Below are 22,413 nucleotides of genomic sequence, written 5' to 3'. Positions count from 1 at the left end.
CTGTTTACAGAGTCTTGGAGTAGGACATTTTTTTTTTTGCATACTTTTCTATGAAAAAAAAATCGCTTACAGCACCTTTAAACTTAAATGATATTTTTATGGTGTTTAACGTTTTATGGAGCTTGACAGCCCCCAGTTTTCATTGTAAAAGAGCAGCATGAACATTCTGTCAAACATCTCTGTGGCAAGCAGGGTGGGGCCGAGAGCCGTGGGAACGGAGCGAGGCCGCTGGCGCGATTGCTAATGAGCGTCACCTGCGCGCCGCACCGGCCTCGTGTCTCACGGAGGAGATCCGGGAGGATAAAAGGAGGAGTGACGACAGTGAAGGACGAGAGAGGACCAGGCCTGGACTATTTACGTTGTGTTTTGTTTATGTTTGTGCGGCAGTCGCCCGCGAGGGGCTGCCGCTTTACTTTCGTTTTGTGTCTATTTTATAATTAAAGTATGTTTGAACGTTCGCCGGTTCCCGCCTCCTCCTTCCCTGAACTACTAACCTTGTTACAATCTCCTTTTTTTCCCACACAAAAGACAGAAAGTCATGAGGGTGAATAAATGATGATTAAAATTTTCTTTAAGAATTTAGACAATGTAAACTTGATACTCCTTAAATACACCGATAAGCACAATTAAAAGTTTACTTTCTGTCTTTTATCAGATTTCACACAGCACAGCAGTGTTTTCTCTGAGACTATGGGAGGATCATATTCTGTCTATCTGGATCTCGCAGTACAATCACACACACATTAGAGCTCTGAAACCCCCCGCCACACCGCAGTCAGCTCGCTGGTCTCAGTTACAACACTCACAGAAAGTAGCAGCACTCGCTTGTAGTTGTTTTTCACTCTAAAGATATGAAATAGCGAAGCTACTGTATGAACTCCTGTCTTTGTTTAAATGCATGCTGTTTCTCCTTCAGTTCTTCTATGGCAGCGTGTTTCCTCTCCGCTGTGCGGCTCCAGCTCTGAATGTCTGATGTTTTGCCTTTCGTTAGATCTTTTTTACTGGGACACAATGATGGAAACTGTAAATATTAGCTCAAATATGCTCATTTCTAAACAGATATTTCAACGATACTATACCTCCTAAACCTACAGTCTCAGGTACACACAAATGCACACACACAGTGAAGTCTAAAAGTCTGAGAATATATTGAAAATCTGGGATTTATTTTTTCATTTAAACCTGGAAATAAACAAAGTTTTAGGAATGTAAAATGAACCATCGATAACCAACTCAGTTTCAGAGACCACATCTCAAAGACAGCACGATCATGTAGATTTACACTCTACAATATCAGGAGGATAAGACCCTTCCTCTCTGAACATGCCACACAACTGCTTGTTCAGTCACATGTCATATCTAGACTGGACTACTGTAACGCTCTCATTGCAGGCCTCCCTGCATGTGCAATTAGACCCCTGCAAATGATCCAGAATGCAACAGCACATCTGGTCTTTAATGAACCAAAGAGAGAGCATGTTACACCACTCCTTGTCTCTCTTCACTGGCTGCCGGTTGATGCACGTATCAAATTCAAGGCTCTGATGCTGGCATACAGAACAGTCACTGGGTCTGCTCCAGCATACCTAAAACCATTTCTGCAGAGCTATGTTCCCACCAGAAGCCTGCAGTCGGCCAATGAGCGGTACCTTGTTGTACCAACACAAAGAGGCACCAAAACACTTTCCCGGACTTTCGGTTTCACTGTACCACATTGGTGGAATGACCTTCCCAACTCCATCCGTGAAGCAGACTCACTCTCTATCTTCAAAAAATGACTAAAAACACATCTTTTACATGTAAGTGTAAAAAAAAAAAACTACAGTCTTGTCCAACGCAAAATAGATGTGTTGGTCAATAGACAACAGCTACCATAGACTACTACTAAAATAGACAGCTACCTTTGGTTTCAGATGCAGCCCTAATTGAGCACTGCACCTGCTGATGATGGGCAGGGTAAGTGTTCTGCATCCTCTATCGCCCTCTGCTGTCCTGGTCTGATGCTGGACCCCAGATCAGCCTGTTCCATCTGAATGATTCTCTGCCGGAGCTCCTGGAAGTGTCGGATCTCTGGGTCATCCGCTGCCTCATACAGATCCAGACTGGAACAGCCCAACTCACGCAACTGCAGCTTCTCCACCACAGGCATCTCTGCACGAGCCACAAACGAGACTTTACATGCAGATGTATGTGGAAAAATGAGGTGAGACCTGAAATGCATTTAAACACAACCACTGTGTAACCCAAATTCATCAGTTAAGCATTTTAAGAGTCCAGCTTCTACTATTGTTCATATTTGCTCAAACCCATAACACTAGATATGAAACGTTCAGTGGAAATACACATTCTTGATAACAAAAATGGAAGTTCAACTAAAAAGCCCTAATTTTTGACATCTGTAACAGCATTTTCACTAAAAGAATTTCACAATGATCTGACATTAAATTCTGTTAAAAATTAAATTACAGATATCGACAATTCATTTTTTACTTCAGTTGAAATTCCAAATACACTAACATATCAGATATGTACTTCTTACGAGAACAAATTCTAATTTTGTGTATCAATGATTACACATTTTTCTAGTGCAAATGCACAATGTAAAATTTCACATTTTTGATTGATATTGATTTTGATTTGTAAATTGGTTTTTATTATCCTCCTGAGACCCGAGCATGACTGTTGTGTGCATTTTCCATTCCCCTTTTTTATTTGTAACTTGAAGCCCCTTATAAACATGCAATATATATTTTAGACAAAATCGTTTTCTTAAAAATGTATGTCCTCATATGTGGACAGTGGGATGTCTGTCAAACATGCTGAGTGATCCAAACATCATCTGCAGCCTGAAACTGAACTTTTGATCAGATTTTAGGAGTGAATGCACTTATCTGCATAGACAGCTATAGGATGCTCCCTTGCTCCCTATTTAGTGAACGACTTAACCTCCAGTGTGCTGTCTGTCTGCACTGGTCTCAGAACAGTTTGAAATGCACCTTATTTTCATCCTAACTCCATATAAAGCCTCTGAAAGACACATTTTCCAGTTTTTGTATGAACCCATTAATTCTCAGTGTGATAATGTACAGTAAATATAGGATATTTGAAAGAAAATGAGCCAATAGTCCACATACGGGATCATTGTGTTTAACAGCGTGCCATGTTGCGATAAATCGATATGTGATAAAAAAAAATTTAAATGGCAAATCGGATGAAAATAGAGACTCTAATTTGACTCAAACAGGTTTCAGTGTGAAAACTTCCCAGATGTAGTTTTCTTGGCGTTTCTCCCAAAGGCAAACTCCGCTGTCATCGGTGCCATGTTATTTTGTCACATGACTCTGTACGCCGAAAGTTTAACACTTTAATGACAGCACAGAGTCTCCTGAACTGAGATCAGTCGGTTTAAATGAAATGAAATTATGCATAAACTTTTGATTTCAGATATCTTTAATGTTATTGCAACGAGTAAGAAAGCATTTTGTGTTATCTTTTTTTTTACTCCCCTTTTCTCCCCAATTTGGAATGCCCAATTCCCAATGCGCTCTAAGTCCTCGTGGTGGCGTAGTGACTTGCCTCAATCCGGGTGGTGGAGGACGAATCTCAGTTGCCTCCGCGTCTGAGACCGTCAATCCCCACATCTTATCATGTGGCTTGTTGAGCGCGTTACTGCGGAGACGTAGCATGTGTGGAGGCTTCATGCTATTCTCTGCGGCATCCACGCACAACTCACCACGCACCCCACCGAGAGCGAGAACCACATTATAGTGACCACGAGGAGGTTACCCCATGTGACTCTACCCTCCCTAGCAACCGGGCCAATTTGGTTGCTTAGGAGACCTGGCTGGAGTCACTCAGCACACTCTGGATTCAAACTCGCGACTCCAGGGGTGATAGTCAGTGCCAGTGTAAGGGGGTTCAGTGGAAAGGAGGAGGTGAGAACCGGCTTGACAACTTAAATAATAATTTAATAAACAACTTAAACAAAAACACACAACTATAAACACACAGTACAGCTGCCTGTAATTCCCTGTCTCTCGAACTGTCGTCCCCAGCCGCCTTTATCCCTCGTGCACCCCATCAGGCTGATTGGGGACCGGGCGTGCATCATTCCAGCCCGGCCCCGCCCTCCTCGGCTCTACACTCCTCTCGGCGTTGCCTCAGGCCGGGGAGCCCCCGGCATGACGTACACCCCCCCCCCCCCCCCTTCCTCTCCGGGGCTGGCGCCTGACTACCGGCGGGTCATCCCCACCTTCCTCGACCTGGGAGGAGACAGGAGGGGAAAAACAACAAAACAAAATGGCGAGGGAAAGGCCAACATGGAGCGACAGAGAGAGAGAGAGGAGAGAGAGAAAAAGAAACTCACCAGTTCTCTGATGCGCTGTCGCGTGGTCCTCGATCACTCCTCCACCCTCTCAGGCGGACGGCAGCCGCTCCTCCCCTGGCAGACCGGTCAGACCTCCAACCCCCAGCGGACAGAACGCCCCTCCGCGTTCCCGGCGTCCCGTGGGGACACTCCTCCGCCCCTGGCAGCTGCCCTACCGTTCCAGGCAGTCGGGGAGTCGCTTCCTTCCTCCCCCCGCGGACGGCGGTCTTCTCTCGACCCCTCCGCGTTCCCGGGGGACGGCAGGGCACTCCTCTGCCCCCGGCAGTGGCTCCCTCGCTTCAGGCGGTCGGGGAGTCCTGTCCCCACTCGCCTTGTGGACGGCGGCCGTTCCCCGCATCTGGGTGGTCGGGCTACTCCGTCCCCCGTCGGACGGCAGCGGTGCTCCCCTGGGAGGACTCTGCGACGGGAATCCCTCCTCCTTCCCGGGTTTCGGCACCAGTGTAAGGGGGTTCAGTGGAAAGGAGGAGGCGAGAACCGGCTTGACAACTTAAATAATAATTTAATAAACAACTTAAACAAAAACACACAACTATAAACACACAGTACAGCTGCCTGTAATTCTCTCTCTCTCGAACTGTCGTCCCCAGCCGCCTTTATTCCCCATGCGCCCCATCAGGCTGATTGGGGACCGGGCGTGCATCATTCCAGCCCGGCCCCGCCCTCCTCGGCTCTACAGTCAATACTCGCTGAAATACCCAGGCCCCCTTTTGTGATATCTTTAATTACCTTTTCAATTTATTGATATCTGAAATTCTTAACCTGTTGAAATCAGGAATATTTTTACTAGTAACAATGTAATTATGGATATCAAAAATGTAAATGTTTATTAGCTGATATGTGTATTTGTAATTTGTAATTAAGAAATTAATTGTGTTTTGAACAGGAGTGAATGACAAATCATTGGGAAATTTTACTAGTGATTTTACTAGTTGAAATTCCAGTTTTGATAACAAGAATTGGTATTTCCATGAGTACTGACTTTATATCAAGAATTGAAGTTTTTACTAGTGCAAATGTAATTACTGATCTTAAGAATGAACATTTTAACTAGTTTTATTATAGATATCTGTAATTCATATCCTGCATGTGATTAAAAGTTTATTCAGCTTGCTATACCTGAGCCATATCTAGAGACCAGAATATGATGGAGACTTGGGCATTAATCTATAGGAACCACCTAGCAACGCCCTAGCAACCAACCACAATACCATAGTAAAAGGCGGTGTGTTTTGCACATGCAAACACCACTCACATTGTCTTACTAAAATCTAGTTTATTTATTATGAGCAGTGTTGGGTGTAATCTAATTACAAAGTAATTCATTACTGTAATCGAATTACTTTTTTAGTAAAAAAAGTAGTGCAATGCATTACATTTAAAATTCTTGTAATCAGATTACAGTTACTGACTTTCAATTAATTTAATTACTTTTAAGTACATTATAAGGTTATGCTTATTTCTAATATATGCTTTTTGTAGAATATATGAATTATTGCCCCGTAACGAGAAATGTGAGGCGCTGAGTGTTTTGAATTTGTAGAGTGGAAAGGGGTTTTAGAAAGTAACGTAAAGTAATGTAGTAATGATTACTTTTCAATTAAGTAACTAGTAAAGTAATCTGATTACAATTTTAGACAAATAACTGGCTATTTGTAGTGGATTACTATATTTCAGTAACTTACCCAAATCTGATTATGAGTATGATGAGGATAAAATGTCATTATGAACTCTAAATATTGTATATTGTTGTAGAAATATCCATAAAATAAAACATCAAACTTCAGAGAGCTTAGGCCAAATCCGTTTACCAGTGCTGCCAATGCAATCAAGCTACACTCCTGTTTGTAATTTCATTTTAATTTGAAACCATGTTAAGATCTCAGCTTCATTCCTTAATAATCCAATTATAGCTGAGTTACTAGTCTAATTGGTTCAAGATAACGTCTGACCACGTGGTGTGAATGAGGCGTGCTGTGGTTTATTGATCGCTGTCATTGGACCGAACATGTGATTGTCACGCTGTGCCAGAATCCAGCTGAGCAGCACACGCCATCTCCACAGAAACAAAACTCACAGCAGTCGAGCAGAACCAGGGCAAGGAGCTATTTTTTAAGCAGGCCATCCTTTTTATGCAAAGCTGCAGATGGCACGACACACACACACTTTGCTCTCAGGTATTTTTCACCTTCAGATGGCAGCCTCACCTCGTTGAGAGCTGCACGTGCTGACGTGCCATTCTGCCATGATGCTGCACAGGTAGTGGAGAATCTGTGCCAGGCCCTGAACAATGATGTCAGGAGGAGGAAATGTGATCAGACAGTTCCTCAAACTCAGGGCCTTCAGCGTGATCACATGACCTGCAAAAGAAGAGCAATAAATATTTGGTTAATCACATTCTGTAGAGCAGTGCTTCTCAACAGGTGGGTCACGACCTGAGAATGTGTCTCAGCTCTGTTCTGATAAGATTGCTGACTGCAAGGAATAAAGAATGCTAAATGCAAATAATAAAATGCAACTAACTGTAAAATCATGAATCATTTTTCACTTGGTACAACCCCTTAAACACTATGGACACGCCAGCAGGTCCAAAGAGGGGCGCTATATTGCGAAAAAAGTTTTCACTTAAAAATAATCTACACATAACACATAATCTACACATATGATACACATCAGCTACACACAACACATAATCTACACATAAGATACACATCAGCTACACACAACACAATCTACACATAAGATACACATCAGCTACACACAACACAATCTACACATAACACATAATCTACACATAAAATACACATCAACTACACAAAACATAATCTACACATAAAATACACATCAGCTACACATAACACATAATCTACACATATGATACACATCAGCTACACACAACACATAATCTACACATAAGATACACATCAACTACACATAACACATAATCTACACATAAGATACACATCAGCTACACACAACACAATCTACACATAACACATAATCTACACATAAAATACACATCAACTACACAAAACATAATCTACACATAAAATACACATCAGCTACACATAACACATAATCTACACATAAAATACACATCAGCTACACACAACACATAATCTACACATAAGATACACATCAACTACACATAACACATAATCTACACATAAGATACACATCAGCTACACACAACACAATCTACACATAACACATAATCTACACATAAAATACACATCAGCTACACATAACACAATCTACACATAATACATAATCTACACATAAAATACACATCAGATACACATAACACAATCCACACATAACACATAATCTACACATAAAATACACATCAGCTACACATAACACAATCTACACATAACACATAATCTACACATAAAATACACATCAGCTACACATAACACAATCGACGCATAACACATAATCTACACATAAAATACACATCAACTACACAAAACATAATCTACACATAAAATACAGATCAGCTACACATAACACATAATCTACACATAAAATACACATCAGATACACTTAACACATAATCTACACATAAAATACACATCAGCTACACACAACACATAATCTACACATAAAATACACATCAACTACACAAAACATAATCTACACATAAAATACACATCAGCTACACACAACACATAATCTACACATAAAATACACATCAACTACACATTACACCTAATCTACACATAAGATACACATCAGCTACACACAACACAATCTACACATAACACATAATCTACACATAAAATACACATCAACTACACAAAACATAATCTACACATAAAATACACATCAGCTACACATAACACATAATCTACACATAAAATACACATCAGCTACACACAACACATAATCTACACATAAGATACACATCAACTACACATAACACATAATCTACACATAAGATACACATCAGCTACACACAACACAATCTACACATAACACATAATCTACACATAAAATACACATCAACTACACAAAACATAATCTACACATAAAATACACATCAGCTACACATAACACATAATCTACACATAAAATACACATCAGCTACACACAACACATAATCTACACATAAGATACACATCAACTACACATAACACATAATCTACACATAAGATACACATCAGCTACACACAACACAATCTACACAACACATAATCTACACATAAAATACACATCAACTACACAAAACATAATCTACACATAAAATACACATCAGCTACACATAACACATAATCTACACATAAAATACACATCAGCTACACACAACACATAATCTAAACATAAAATACACATCAACTACACATAACACATACTCTACACATAAGATACACATCAGCTACACACAACACAATCTACACATAACACATAATCTACACATAAAATACACATCAGCTACACATAACACAATCTACACATAACACATAATCTACACATAAAATACACATCAGCTACACATAACACAATCCACACATAACACATAATCTACACATAAAATACACATCAGCTACACATAACACAATCTACACATAACACATAATCTACACGTAAAATACACATCAGCTACACATAACACAATCTACACATAAGATACACATCGGATACACATAACACAATCTACACATAAAATACACATCAGCTACACATAACACATAATCTACACATAAAATACACATCAGCTACACAACACATAATCTACACATAAAATACACATCAGCTACACATAACACATAAAATACACATAACATACACATCAGCTACACATAACATATAAAATACACATAAAATACACATCAGATACACATAATCTACACATAAAATACACATCAGCTACACATAACACAATCTACACATAACACATAATCTACACCTAAAATACACATCAGCTACACATAACACATAAAATACACATAAAATACACATCAGATACACTTAACACATAATCTACACATAACACATAATCTACACATAAAATACACATAAAATACACATCAGCTACACATAACACATAAAATACACATCAGATACACTTAACACATAATCTACACATAACACATAATCTACACATAAAATACACATCAGCTACACATAACACATAAAATACACATAACATACACATCAGCTACACATAACATATAAAATACACATAAAATACACATCAGATACACATAATCTACACATAAAATACACATCAGCTACACATAACACAATCTACACATAACACATAATCTACACCTAAAATACACATCAGCTACACATAACACATAAAATACACATAAAATACACATCAGATACACTTAACACATAATCTACACATAACACATAATCTACACATAAAATACACATAAAATACACATCAGCTACACATAACACATAAAATACACATAAAATACACATCAGATACACTTAACACATAATCTACACATAACACATAATCTACACATAAAATACACATCAGCTACACATAACACATAAAATACACATAAAATACACATCAGATACACTTAACACATAATCTACACATAAAATACACATCAACTACACATAACACATAATCTACACATAACACATAATCTACACATAAAATACACATCAGCTACACATAACACATAAAATACACATCAGATACACTTAACACATAATCTACACATAACACATAATCTACACATAAAATACACATCAGCTACACATAACACATAATCTACACATAAAATACACATCAACTACACATAACACATAATCTACACATAACACATAATCTACACATAAAATACACATCAGCTACACATAACACATAATCTACACATAAAATACACATCAACTACACATAACACATAATCTACACATAAAATACACATCAGCTACACATAACACATAAAATACACATAAAATACACATCAGCTACACATAACACATAAAATACACATAAAATACACATCAGATACACTTAACACATAATCTACACATAAAATACACATCAGCTACACATAACACATAATCTACACATAAAATACACATCAGATACACTTAACACATAATCTACACATAACACATAGTCTACACATAAAATACACATCAGCTACACATAACACATAAAATACACATAAAATACACATCAGCTACACATAACACATAAAATACACATAAAATACACATCAGATACACTTAACACATAATCTACACATAAAATACACATCAGCTACACATAACACATAATCTACACATAAAATACACATCAGATACACTTAACACATAATCTACACATAACACATAATCTACACATAAAATACACATCAGCTACACATAACACATAATCTACACATAAAATACACATCAGCTACACATAACACAATCTACACATAACACATAATCTACACAAAATACACATCAGCTACACAACACATAATTTACACATAAAATACACATCAGCTAACACATAAAATACACATAAGATACACATCAGCTACACATAACACATAAGATACACCTCAGATACACATAACACATAATCTACACATAACACATAATCTACACATAAAATACACATCAGCTACACATAACACATAATCTACACATAAAATACACATAAAATACACATCAGCTACACATAACATATAATCTACACATAAGATACACATCAGCTACACATAACACATAATCTACACATAAGATACACATAAAATACACATCAGCTACACATAACACATAATCTACACATACACATAAGATACACATCAGCTACAAATAACACATAATCTACACATACACATAAGATACACATCAGCTACACATAATACATAATCTACACATACACATGAGATACACATCAGCTACAAATAACACATAATCTACACATACACATAAGATACACATCAGCTACAAATAACACATAATCTACACATACACATAAGATACACATCAGCTACACATAACACATAATCTACACATACACATAAGATACACATCAGCTACAAATAACACATAATCTACACATACACATAAGATACACATCAGCTACACATAACACATAATCTACACATACACATAAGATACACATCAGCTACAAATAACACATAATCTACACATACACATAAGATACACATCAGCTACACATAACACATAATCTACACATACACATAAGATACACATCAGCTACACATAACACATAATCTACACATACACATGAGATACACATCAGCTACAAATAACACAATCTACACATACACATAAGATACACATCAGCTACAAATAACACATAATCTACACATACACATAAAATACACATCAGCTACAAATAACACATAATCTACACATACACATAAGATACACATCAGCTACACATAACACATAATCTACACATACACATAAGATACACATCAGCTACAAATAACACATAATCTACACATACACATAAGATACACATCAGCTACAAATAACACAATCTACTTTAGGACTTTGGTAGGAACACCCCAACACTGACCCCCCTCACCATTCTAAACAGCACTGTGGCAGCAGTGGAGTCATTCAGGTTCCTGGGCACTACCATCTCACAGGACCTGAAGTGGGAGACCCACATTGACTCCATTGTGAAAAAGGCCCAGCAGAGGTTGTACTTCCTTCTCCAGTTGAGGAAGTTCAACCTGCCACAGGTGCTGCTGATACAGTTCTACTCAGCAGTCATTGAGTCTGTCCTCTGCACTTCAGTAACTGTCTGGTTTGGTTCAGCTATGAAATCGGACATCAGAAGACTACAAAGGACAGTTCGGACTGCTGAGAGGATTATTGGTTGCCCCCTGCCCTCCCTTCAAGAACTGTACACTTCCAGAGTGAGGAAAAAGGCTGGAAAAATCACTCTGGACCCCACTCACCCAACACACTACCTTTCTGAACTGTTGCCTTCTGGCTGGCACTACAGAGCACTAGGGTTGAAATGTTTAGTCAACAGATACGAATAAAAAATTGACAACAAAAATTTCTGTTGTCAAATAGTCGTTTGATCTCTTAACATAACATGAGCAGCACTGCAGCTCGCGCCTGACTGAGGAGAGAAAACAGCTTACAGTCCAGACGCACTCTAAACTTTCCAAACAGCTTCAGGTGATGTAGATCTCAAAGTTTGAGGGAATTATACAAAAATACAAAATAACTAAATACAGAAGCACTCCCATTGTGAAATACAGCGGAGCCGGAGCTGCTGTTCCACTGAAGCAAAACTTGCATGTCAGAGCATCTTTAAAGGAAACACCTCGCCGTTACATCTTTAATGCATCCTTTATTAAAGTCCAAATAATAAGGAAGCAGGTCATGTAAATAAGTATAAACTCTGAAACTGTGCGATCAGCGCCGCTTCTATGAATCGCGTAAAGTGACCTGATTTAAGGGGGTGAGACTGAAACTGTACTCGGCTGATGCACACTCTGGCTGAAAACACTTTCCTTGCACCTTGAATACATGAAAGTGTACACAACTTCATCATTAATTTAACATAAAGTTTTCTAACATATGGTTCAAGGTGAAAAATAATTTGTACAAATATCATGAATTTTAAAGTAAAGAATATCAAGACGTTTTCTCATGGTTGCACCAAATGACTGGAGCCAAATGTGCCTTTTCATTAAAATGTTAAAGTATTGATTTTTTTTTACATGCACCACATGACATTTTTGACATTAAGCCCCAGAAAATTTTTAATGACTTTTAACTCAGTAATTGAAAACATGTTCATCATAGAAGAGGAGTATTCAAGTAGCCTAATTGTTTTGCGTGAATTGAACTTATCATGTATTTTTGAATAATGTATTAGATGTGGATTAAAAAATGAGTGTCACACCACTGACCCAGATATATAGGCCTATATATACTATATATATATATATATATATATATATATATATATATATATATACAGGTGCATCTCAATAAATTAGAATGTCGTGGAAAAGTTCATTTATTTCAGTAATTCAACTCAAATTGTGAAACTCGTGTATTAAATAAATTCAATGCACACAGACTGAAGTAGTTTAAGTCTTTGGTTCTTTTAATTGTGATGATTTTGGCTCACATTTAACAAAAACCCACCAATTCACTATCTCAAAAAATTAGAATACATCATAAGACCAATAAAAAAAACATTTTTAGTGAATTGTTGGCCTTCTGGAAAGTATGTTCATTTACTGTATATGTACTCAATACTTGGTAGGGGCTCCTTTTGCTTTAATTACTGCCTCAATTCGGCGTGGCATGGAGGTGATCAGTTTGTGGCACTGTTGAGGTGGTATGGAAGCCCAGGTTTCTTTGACAGTGACCTTCAGCTCATCTGCATTTTTTGGTCTCTTGTTTCTCATTTTCCTCTTGACAATACCCCATAGATTCTCTATGGGGTTCAGGTCTGGTGAGTTTGCTGGCCAGTCAAGCACACCAACACCATGGTCATTTAACCAACTTTTGGTGCTTTTGGCAGTGTGGGCAGGTGCCAAATCCTGCTGGAAAATGAAATCAGCATCTTTAAAAAGCTGGTCAGCAGAAGGAAGCATGAAGTACTCCAAAGATTTCTTGGTAAACGGGTGCAGTGACTTTGGTTTTCAGAAAACACAATGGACCAACACCAGCAGATGACATTGCACCCCAAATCATCACAGACTGTGGAAACTTAACACTGGACTTCAAGCAACTTGGGCTATGAGCTTCTCCACCCTTCCTCCAGACTCTAGGACCTTGGTTTCCAAATGAAATACAAAACTTGCTCTCATCTGAAAAGAGGACTTTGGACCACTGGGCAACAGTCCAGTTCTTCTTCTCCTTAGCCCAGGTAAGACGCCTCTGACGTTGTCTGTGGTTCAGGAGTGGCTTAAAAAGAGGAATATGACAACTGTAGCCAAATTCCTTGACATGTCTGTGTGTGGTGGCTCTTGATGCCTTGACCCCAGCCTCAGTCCATTCCTTGTGAAGGTCACCCAAATTCTTGAATCGATTTTGCTTGACAATCATAAGGCTGCGGTTCTCTCGGTTGGTTGTGCATCTTTTTCTTCCACACTTTTTCCTTCCACTCAACTTTCTGTTAACATGCTTGGATACAGCACTCTGTGAACAGCCAGCTTCTTTGGCAATGAATGTTTGTGGCTTACCCTCCTTGTGAAGGGTGTCAATGATTGTCTTCTGGACAACTGTCAGATCAGCAGTCTTCCCCATGATTGTGTAGCCTAGTGAACCAAACTGAGAGACCATTTTGAAGGCTCAGGAAACCTTTGCAGGTGTTTTGAGTTGATTAGCTGATTGGCATATCACCATATTCTAATTTTTTGAGATAGTGAATTGGTGGGTTTTTGTTAAATGTGAGCCAAAATCATCACAATTAAAAGAACCAAAGACTTAAACTACTTCAGTCTGTGTGCATTGAATTTATTTAATGAATTACTGAAATAAATGAACTTTTCCATGACATTCTAATTTATTGAGATGCACCTGTATATATAGGGGCAGCAGTTAAGGCTCTGGGTTACTGATCAGAAGGTCAGGGGTTCAAGCCCCAGCACTGCCAAGATGCCACTGTTGGGCCCTTGAGCAAGGCCCTTGACCCTATCTGCTCCAGGTGCGCCGTATCATGGCTGACCCTGCACTCTGACCACAGCTTAGCTGGGATATGTGAAAAAAAGAATTTCACTGTATATGAGCAAACATATAATGTGTGATAAATAATTATAATTATTATATATATATATATATATATATATATATGCATAACCAAAAGTAAACAATAACAGGCAACATTGTGTTACTCAAAAGATACAAATGAAAGAAGTAAAGTAAAATAAATAAATAAATAGCATCTTTACACGACGCCACATACAGATTCATAATGCTTATTTTATATAGAATAGTTGCGTGAAAAGATGCTGCGTGTCTTGCGTGGCATTGATCAATTGAGAGAGAGAGAGTGAGAGAGAGAGAGAGAGATAGAGACAGACAGAGAGAGAGAGAGAGGGAGAGGGAGAGAGAGAGATACAGGAGGTTCCTCTTCTCATTGGTGAAGCTGAAGCACATCGTCATCTAGAGCTGCTCGTGCTCATCAACAGACACACACACCGAGTCACAGAGTCTCTTCTCTGTATTTGTGGAGCAGATAAAGTGCAGCAGAGCTTGAATCGGATCATCGGTGCGGGTCAAAGATGCTCGTGTTTTAGAGGCATCAGCATCAGTTTGAGTTGCAGTGAAAGGAATGAGATCAGAGCATCAATGTTTCACTGGGGCAAGTGGAAGAAGAGGATGGGCGCCAACAGTTCATCCAAGAGACCGGTGTTCGACGACAAAGAGGATGGTTAGTGTTGCCACACCACATTACTGCTTGAAGACTAGTTTACAAGCGGAGGCACGAAATAATCACCTTTATTAATATAAGTCAATAGCCAACACATAAATAAACACTTTAACATGAACTTTAATTATGCATTACATTTCAATGCGCTTAGATACGGTGTATTTAAATGACAGATGTGTTTGAGGTTTAACTAGATGAACTCACACTGTCTTTGGTGCTTTTTTGACAAACATGACAATATTTCTATAAAATCTTCTTTTCTCCAAACACAAAAGCATACATGCACAGATTATGAGTTGCATTATTCAGCTACAATATAAACAAGTTTATTTCTTTTCAAGATAATAATCAAACTTGGCCAAGTACTATAATCTCATGCACACAAGAAATTTGACTTGGAACGGAAGCTTCCAGCACTCACAAAAATGTGTGTATGGACAGAGAGGTATGGGTCCGTACAGGTTGGTTAAATATAGCAAATATAACATTTGAAAACATTGAAACTGCATATTGAACATATGAGGTTGTACAGATAGCATGTTGAATACTATTAATTACATAATGCATATAACATTTATATTGGACTTAGTGGAAATGTTGCACTGCTAAAGACCTTATAGTTTACACCTACATTTCTATAGGTGGACAGATTAAGAGTCATTATCTATAAACCTTGTTTCCATCCACTTTTCGTGCTGTTTTGTCATCGACAAAGTGAAAATGCATAAGTTTTGGTCGCATAAGTTTTGGTTTATCGCTAAATAAATCTGTCCTTAAGCCGTTTCCAAACAGAAATGTGTGTTTATCACTAATTGTGCACCTTTCGCCTCCCAGATGTCCCTAATTTCCCCCCAAAGTCTTTGTAAAATGGGGAGAGTATTGAGACAATTCATTGAAATTAGCCAGCTTACTGTCATTTTAAATTCACAAATAAATGCAATCAGAAGACGAGGAATTGCAATCAAAAGGGAGCAGTTGCCCTTCTGATAGGACTGTAATATTGGTCCTGATGTTGCACCTATCGCAGGTTGCCACCGGTTACGACCCGAAAGCGAATCATCATGACCCTGTTCAAGCTGGGAACCTGCACCAAGTATTGGAGGAAACTTTCAGTCTTAGTATCAGGAACATCCATCGATGTGTATATGCTGTGTGCACAGCTATTATAGAAACATTGATGCAGTGTAATATCAGTGTTTATGATACATTCCTGATATTCAAGAGGCTATTTTGAACAATCATCTAATCTAAAGCATCGCCATCACAACTGCATTATGTCCCGCATATTTGTCCAGCAACTTTTAACGACCAACTGAACTTAATTGTCATCTCAGATTAATTTTAGTGTCATAATGCAATTTACATTTTCTGAAGAAGCTCAGCAAATGCGATTCGAGGTAAAGAGGGTTAGATTTAAAATATTTAAACGTTAAAAAATGTTCAAAAGCTCGTTTTCTGAAAGTGAACTCAGCATTGGACAAATAGTTCTGATAATTTATAGTCTGGAAAAAAGTCTAGAACATTCAGTCATTCAGACGAATTTATTCGTCTACAGAACAGGGTATGGCTAATTTAATATAGGCAAGTATATAGGCCTAACAATATTATTTATTCGTTTGGTAATTTATTTTTTTAATTTAACGCTTTATTCATTTGGTAATTTATTTAATTTAATACAGGGAATTTTGCTGGCATTCTTTCAAAAGTATAAACAATAATTTAATAGAATTGGGCTCTATGTTAGTGTTCCAAAAAAGCACACTGAAGCTTTTCTCCAGTATTGTGTATTTATTTTTCATTTAAAATCTCTTTGTGCACAGAAATGATATGTTTTTTGTATTGTGGGCTAATTCCATGACTGCCATCTATTATTCTGAATGGTGTGGAAAAGCAACTTTAATAAATTAACGGATGTCTACAACGGTTAAATTAATCACAAACAGTGGCCATTCATTTGTTCTCCTTGTACTTGTCGACAACCGGTGCATGATACGAGATATTTGTGTTGGCACTCCTGGAAGTGTCATGACGCAGATGTTTTTGCAACATCGGATCTGTGCAGGTATGCCATTCAGACCAATCCTTAACAGTGCAAATAATGCTTCACATACAATAAATTGGCTTTCAAGGATGTACACCTTGTTGTCATGATTAATAGACTAACGATTGGGGTAAATTCTGTCATGTGACACTGTGTTTTTGCGTTAATGCCAATTTTCTCGACAAAAAGTGTTCAGTACATTTGAAGTATCGACATAGAGTTTATGCGCTAGAGTTAAACGGAAAAATATTATGTCGACACGTGAAATTGTAGCGATAAATTGCGTTTCCATGCGCTATATTGGTAAACTTTTTGATGCGCTACACTTTTTGTCGCAGAAAAAACCCTTGGATGGAAACTAGGTTGACAGTACATTTCATTTATATTTGATTAGACCTTTTTAAATTGAGCAGACTATAAAAACTAAGATTATTATTTGGAATATAGCAAAGCTGCTGTCATACTTTGTTAAACTCTCTTTTTATGAATAGAAATGGTCAATTGTGACATCTCGGAGCGCAAACGCAAATGTTCCGCTTCCTGGTTTTTACCTCTTTAAGACGTATTACATTTCAAATCCAATTCCTGCAACAATATGACTTTGCGGAGATCAGCTGGATCACAGATTGTTCGAAGCGAAACCTGCCAATTTGCAGTTTAATTGGTTAATTAGTGAGGATTATGGAAATCCAGGGAAATGATACTGTATCTGAGCTCAGAGACGAATTGTGCCGGAACACAAGCTGAATATTTGTTTGGTGAGTCGGTGAGAAGTTTACCTGCAGAAAAGGTCATAATGTGTCACACAGAAGCCTGAAATGAGGTCAGGTCACTGTGGAGTTATAATCATATGACTTGACTGGAGGAAGGGCATAATGACCCATTTAGTTACAGTGTGGAGCTTTAGTTCTGTTACTGAAAATCACTACCGTAATGAATGCTAAAGTAATTACAATTATGTCCGGGCTGATGAGTTCTGTTATTAACACAGCAAGATAGAGAATTGGGAAGTTGTTATCTGTGTGTTAGGTTGTGCTGTTGTTCTCAGTTACAGTAGCTTTGCTCAAAAAGCAAAGAAATATAGCATTGAAAATAACATTTGAGCATTGATCTTAGTCAGAGGAGACGCCGTTTAATTTGTCATGAATGAAAATTAGTCTATACAGTCCATTCCAGTTTTAGAAATTAACTTTTACATTAACATTAGCAATATTTGCCCCTGGGTTTGATTTTCAGAAGCATTTTTTACTTTTATATGGGGATATTTTTTTCTTACCCATTTAAAATATAAACTGTGTATCATACGTTTATATAAAATACTTCAATTTAATCAATTCATTAATACAAATTAACAAGATTGAGACTTCTATTACCTCCTACCCTAAGAATTACATCAACATCAATTAATCTTTAATGCCATAATAGGATTAACTAGGACTATAATGGGATTTTAAGTACTATATTAGATGTTTTTCGTAATATCTCAAAATTTACATTGACTGTGTGTTATTTTGTATTTTGTGCATGTGTAATGTTTATAACTTCCAGCATGACTTATAATGTCCTTTTAGCACTTAAAAATATCTTATGGATGTTTATAAGACATTGCTTTTGTCACTTTACTTAAAGCACACCTATTATACAGTATATATTACAAATATATATAATATAATATATAATTATAACTTCTGTAGATAAAACTGGATGTTGCTTGTGTTATAATGCATTATACTCTAAGGTATAACTATGAATAGGTAAGTATTATAATGTATTATAATTTTGGTTACAATTATTTATGAGAAGTTATAACATTTTATGAGGTGTTTTATGAGACATTACTAATGCATTATAATGCCTTTACAATGCTTTATAAATATGGGCTTCATGATCCCCAATGCATTAAAAGCTGAAGCGTGTAATTTCTGTGCCAATGAACTGAATTGCAAAAATAAACACTGTTTTCAAACAGCTTTCTGAATACACCCATCATCTGCCATCGGTTGAACAAACAGATAGTCCCGCCCCAAACTCACACCATTGGTTGGGTCAGTGTTGTTGTGTCGGTCTGGACGGGTCACCACACAAAACAAACAGGAATTCTCATATCTCCAGAGAGACACAGTGTTTACAGTTTGAGAATGGCTCACTTATAGTTGTCTCTGCATATTAAGCAAAGGTAGGAGAACGTGTTATAAATAATATTTTTGACTTGAATAAAACCAGTTTATTTAGATGTTACCTGACTAAATATTTCACAATATGTATTCACAATATGATAATAATAACTGCATCATTAACATAATCATCAGTAAATCTTTGAGATAGACACCAGATCGGATTTTCTCACCCTTTCATGAGATTCTCACATTCATAATCAATGTGCAGCGTTAAAACTGCAGAACAAGCTGACGAGCGACTTTGATGCAGGAGCGCTGGATCGAATTACATCATAATGTATGGCCTCTTTGATGCTGTGCAGACAAAAAACCCCCCAAAAAAACGTTACTCCTCATAATACATACATGAAAGAAAGAGAAAGAGATCTTGTGAGGTTTGTTTCAGCAGGCAGTTGACTGCTGTTCTGTTTCGGTTGAGTTGCTCTATTTCTTTGGGCCTCTTGATGAAAACATGTCTAATATCGGGCTGAAGAAAAAGCTTAAAAGGCCAGACCAATAAGACCCTGTTTTTATTCTCTTGTGAAGCTCATGTCCAATAAGGACTGCCAGAAGTTAATATAGTTAATATTTCATCCATGAAACAGTGTTGGGTAAGTTACTCAAAAAAGCAATTCAGTGCTTATTTAGTGGCCAAGTCCCGAAGCGGCTAGCCCCTATTTTATCCGTTAGTATTAATATTATTATTCTGTCTGGGAGTCTATGGCAGCCCTATGAACCGTACATAGGAAAATGATGAAATTTGGCACACTGATAGGGGTGGGCATGAATAGCCCCTATACCAAATTTGGGGTCTCTAGGACATACACTATAGCGCCACCACCAGTTAAAAAATTCACTTTTTTTTGCACGTATCTTTTGAACTAGTAATCGTTTGTCCTAGAGACACAATTCAGCAAAACTCCACCCATTACAGTGGCCGCCATCTTGGATTATTGCATTTACAATTTAAACTTTTCACATCCTTCAAACTTTGTCCGATCTGTCCAAACGATGGCTCAAAATAATCTCCAGACCGAGCCGCACAGAACTGAACAGAAACCATTTTAATTAGTGCAACTGTTTAGAGATTATGCCAATGCAAAGTTAACGAGGTCGATGTGAAAATGTATATCAACAATGCTTTGTTCTATTGAAACGAAATATGGTATGCTTCATCAGGACCATGATCCGAGGTAACATGCAAAGTTTGGAGACAAAAATGTAGAAAATTGGCTATTTTTGCCCGTAACTTTTGAACCGTTTGTCCTAAAATTATGAGTTTGGATTCCTTGGGCCATGAGGATTTCAACGATATAAATTTTTCCAACATCAGCCATATAACCTCTCCGCCATTTTATATGTTATATAAAAGTAATGTAATGTATATTTTAAATGCTTTGTCCGATCTGAATGACAATTGGTAGGGGTCTTTGACATCATGTCCTGAGGGTACCTAAGCAGTTTGGAGACAGCGCCACATAGTGGTCAAAATGCTTAGTAAATTTAAACAAAACTTTTAACGTATCATTGCTTCCTTATTCTAAGTCTTCTGAAATTGGCAGAGATACATTTCTAAATGCATTTATTATATTATTCTTTTTATTTTTTTATTTAAAACCTACTGCTCTCAGCTTGGAATGTCTCTTTGGCACTTTTGAGCTGTACCAACTGAATGGCCCGGTGGTTAACGCATTGGAATACAGGTCAAACGGTTTTGAGTTCATGTTCAGGAAAGAGCCGTTTTAAAATATGTACTTCTGTTTATCTCTCATATTGTGCTTACTACAAAGCTATATTTAGAAGACTATTTACGCAGACTATATTTTATTGCGTAATTCCTGCTTCAATTTAAAAACAAAAAACTAAGCTGCAACTATTTTCTCAGAAATAGTTGTATACACTCAACCTAGCGTGTCTCTTTGACATCAGTCGGTCTTGTCGATTGTGTGGTGCAGTGGTTAGAGCTCTGGGCTTTAGTTCAAAGGACTGGGTGAACCCCGGTTCAAAACCCGCTTCAGCTGGTATAAACGTTGTGACTCTGTTGTGCTGGAGCTCTTTGCATTGTGCTTAGGGAATGGCTTTAGGGCTTGGCTCTGATCATTGCTGCTATATAATGGAGAAAGATAGAAACTCTTCATTCCCCTAACAAATATGTTTGAACAGGAATGCTGTTACACCACTTTTTTATTTTAAAACTAATTTGATTACAGTAATTACTTTCTAATCAGATTACAACTAACACTGGCATAAAATGAAAGTTCTGACATCATTTACTTTTTCTAAACTCATATTTTGGAGCATACAATTTGGAGAGTGACAGTAAGTAAAAATTGACAGAATTTAAATTTTTGGGTGAACTATTCCTTGAAATAAAAAGTATTAGATCCAGAGGAATAACGTGTATTTTAATCCTGAGGGGTAGCATTCGAACAATTATGCAGATAAGGAACAAACCTGCAGCATAAACATCACATGACAT

General features: G+C 37.5%; 2 protein-coding genes across 2 annotated transcripts in view; one reads left to right on the top strand and one right to left on the bottom strand.

Moving 5' to 3' along the window:
- The window catches only part of LOC127411940 (serum response factor-like), an 896,621-nt gene that overhangs the window by 595,920 nt on the left and 278,288 nt on the right, over positions 1-22,413 (bottom strand). The gene's annotated exons all lie outside the window — the stretch shown is intronic.
- The window catches only part of LOC127411955 (serine/threonine-protein kinase 32C-like), a 136,215-nt gene continuing 129,347 nt past the window's right edge, over positions 15,546-22,413 (top strand). Inside the window, exon 1 of the mRNA XM_051647920.1 lies at positions 15,546-15,737. Coding sequence (XP_051503880.1) covers positions 15,656-15,737 — 82 coding nt within the window. The 5' untranslated portion in view covers positions 15,546-15,655. The remainder of the gene's footprint in view (positions 15,738-22,413) is intronic.

The sequence above is a fragment of the Myxocyprinus asiaticus genome, chromosome 21 (assembly GCF_019703515.2).
Source record: "Myxocyprinus asiaticus isolate MX2 ecotype Aquarium Trade chromosome 21, UBuf_Myxa_2, whole genome shotgun sequence".
NCBI lineage: Eukaryota > Metazoa > Chordata > Actinopteri > Cypriniformes > Catostomidae > Myxocyprinus > Myxocyprinus asiaticus.
The sequence above is the reverse complement of the archived record's forward strand: the minus strand, read 5'-3'. Positions and strand labels throughout refer to the sequence as shown.